Consider the following 2,885-nt stretch of genomic DNA (forward strand, 5'->3'; position numbering starts at 1 on the left):
TCTCGCTCTTGCTCAGGCTGGTCTCGAACTCCTGAGCTCAAACAATCCGCCTGCCTCGGCCTCCCAGGGTGCTAGGATTACAGGCGTGAGCCACCACGCCCGGCCTCCCTTCCTTCATTGAAATAACATGTCTGTCTCCCATTGGTAGCAATGACTTCAATTTTAAATACACACGCGCACACACACACACACACACACACACACACGCTGTAGCAGTGACTTCAGTTTTAAACACACACACACACACACACACACACACACACACACACACACACACGCTGTCCAGAAAGTATCCAGCCATTGTTAATATAACGACTCATATTACGGGGCTGGATACTTTCCGGACAGCCCTCATATATATAGTTCTCTGGCATGCAGGTTGTACTTAAAGGATCAAGATTATATTATTGTGCATTTTATAAATACTTTAAAGTTTTAAAAACATATTTGTGTTTTTCCTATTTTCGTGTCCATCTATTTTATAGAGGATGATTGAAGAATCATTGAAGATTGAAATGGAAAAAGAAAGAAGTATTCAAGAAACAAAAGACACATCTTTTCCCGAGGAGAACCCTTTAGAGAAATACATGAAAATCATCCACCAGGGGCAAGACCAGGAGTTGGCAGATGAGGTGCCAATGCCATGGATAGGGCAGTCTGTGGGTGGGGACACCCAAGGCTTTTGTGGGTTTTTTAACATCTTGGGACAGGAGTCTGTCTTCTCCACTAAAGACAAAGAGGTTAAAAGTATACAAAATCCAAAGTTCAAATGGAACCTCAAGTCTTTTAAATACATTATACTCCTGACAAAATGTCATAGTTTTTGCTTAGGCGACAGACTTAAGAGATTTTGATTTGTCAAAGTTTGTAAAGGTTGGGATATCTCTTACTGTTTTAGGAACAAGAAATAATGTCTCAGTACTAATGCATTTATTACGATAGATCTTAAATAACATATATTTCAAAAATAGTTCTTAGAGAAACCAAAGTATTTCATAAAATTAATGCATATCTATTTTCAAATTTCTTCTTTCCCCCTCTTTGTATAAGGGCTCAAAACAGATGGTCGGAGAAGGCTCCCTAGTGGACACGCTGCCACCTAGTGAAAAAGACGAAAGGTATGGTTTCCCTGAACACTGTGTTTCATACGTGAACCATTACTGCTCATTTTGTCAGCCAAGGGAGATGGTCAGGTATTTTTAGGTTGCCTGTATGAAATTACTGAATCAGAAATACACCCACGAGGAGGAGCCAAGATGGCGGATGACACAAGCCGCCAGTCAGAAGGTCTCTGCAAAAAAGACGAATTTTAGAAGAAAGTGAAAAAAATAAGCGAGCAGAGAAACATAGATCGGGTGAGGGTCAAAAGGAAGGGTGCCTAAAACTACAGGAGACTCCACGGGAAGACGTTGCGGAAGAGAATTGGAAGGAGAAAGGTCCCGAGAGGCTTGGAGACCAGCGACAAGGGTAGGTGGAGCGGTTAACTTCCCCCTCCCTGGCATCTCAGACTGCGGGTGGCTCCTGAGTGGCTGGAGAGACCTGCTGACACCAGCCCAGAGATGGCTGCCGCCAGTGAGCAGTGGCCTCTTGCGGACTCAGCACTGGGCTCCCAGCCCCTTCGGGGCACCTCCCCAGGCACAGACCCCAGCCTAGCGGCAGACGCCATAGTGCTCCATTCTCTCCTTCCCCCTCCCTACCCGTGCGTGCCCAGAAAGACAATTTAGCCATCACACGGAGGCATCTCCAAGGAACGGGACCTTTCCTTTTGGGGCCCTACAGCAGACTGAGGGGTACTTAGACTGCGAGTTCCCTACCCACCAGCCCTCCCAGGTGCTACTTGCCTGGGGACTCCAGGAGAGTGGGGCAAATTCCGAGGTGGAGTGAAATCGATCCAGCTTGGGCACCCTTTAGGTGATTTGAGACCAGCACCCCTCCCCCTGGCAGGGTCAGGGATTGATCTCCAGGGTCCAGGGGACAGGCCTGCAGACCAGACCCCGTACACCCAGGTCATGATCGCACTGCCCTGGGGCACGGAGGAGAGATCTGTGAAAGAGCCTACTGAGGAGTGTGTGCCTTTGGGTCAGATCAGCGTGCCTGACAGGCAAACCTCCTCCTAAAAGAGGGCTGTGCACCCAGCTTAGGCTACGATCCTGGGTAGGGAACCTCCCAGCCCACGTCACAGCCAGGGGAGATCCATCGGCCTGTGGCCCCCTTGCTGGCAGAGGCCTGAGAGAGGACATGGAGAGGGGGAGATTGGAGGGGAGCGAGACCTGCTCCAGAGTGCGGGTCTTGGACAGCTCCACCCCTCAAGCCCAGACTTTCAGCTGAGTGGAGCCATTTCAGCCCCTCCCGGCAGCTCTGCACAGAAACAAAGAGCAGAACTTTGACCCCTGCTAACAGCAGCTGTGGAGCCTGAGGGCAGACTTATCCAACCCAGGCCCACCCAGACTCACTCCTGGTCCTGCCCCCACTGAGGGGGAGAATAAGGACAGCTCAGGCTACAATCCTGAGTAGGGAACCTCCCGCCCACAGCCCACGTCACAGCCAGGGGAGATCCATAGGCCTGAGGTCCTGCTTACTGGCAGAGGCCTGGGAGAGGCCACGGAGTGGGGGAGAGTGGAGGGGAGCAAGACCTGCTCCAGAGTGTGGGTCTTGGACAGGCCCAGCCCCCAAGCCCAGACTTTCAGCTGAGTGGAGCCATTTCAGCCCCTCCCAGCAGCTTTGCACAGAAACAAAGAGTAGGCCTTTCAACCTGCTAGCAGCAGTTGTGGAGCCTCAGGGTAGGCTTGCCCAACCCAGCCCCACCCAGACTCACTCCTCCCACTGAGGGGGAGAATAAGGACACACCTGGAAATCCCAGGGCCCCACCCACCACCTGAGGCACA

At 51.2% G+C, this 2,885-nt stretch overlaps 1 protein-coding gene across 2 annotated transcripts in view; it reads left to right on the forward strand.

Moving 5' to 3' along the window:
- The window catches only part of OFD1 (oral-facial-digital syndrome 1), a 41,784-nt gene that overhangs the window by 33,539 nt on the left and 5,360 nt on the right, over positions 1 to 2,885 (forward strand). The window contains exons 21-22 of one of the 2 annotated variants that reach the window (XM_012649809.1): positions 486 to 632; positions 1,051 to 1,216. In XM_012649809.1, the coding sequence (XP_012505263.1) occupies positions 486 to 632; positions 1,051 to 1,203 (300 nt within the window). In that variant the 3' untranslated portion in view covers positions 1,204 to 1,216. Of the gene's footprint in view, positions 1 to 485; positions 633 to 1,050; positions 1,217 to 2,885 lie in introns of those variants that run through there. The other variant, XM_012649808.1, reaches the window with a different exon arrangement.

Source organism: Propithecus coquereli, unplaced genomic scaffold (assembly GCF_000956105.1).
Source record: "Propithecus coquereli isolate 6110/MARCELLA unplaced genomic scaffold, Pcoq_1.0 Scaffold303, whole genome shotgun sequence".
NCBI classification, from domain to species: Eukaryota; Metazoa; Chordata; class Mammalia; order Primates; family Indriidae; genus Propithecus; species Propithecus coquereli.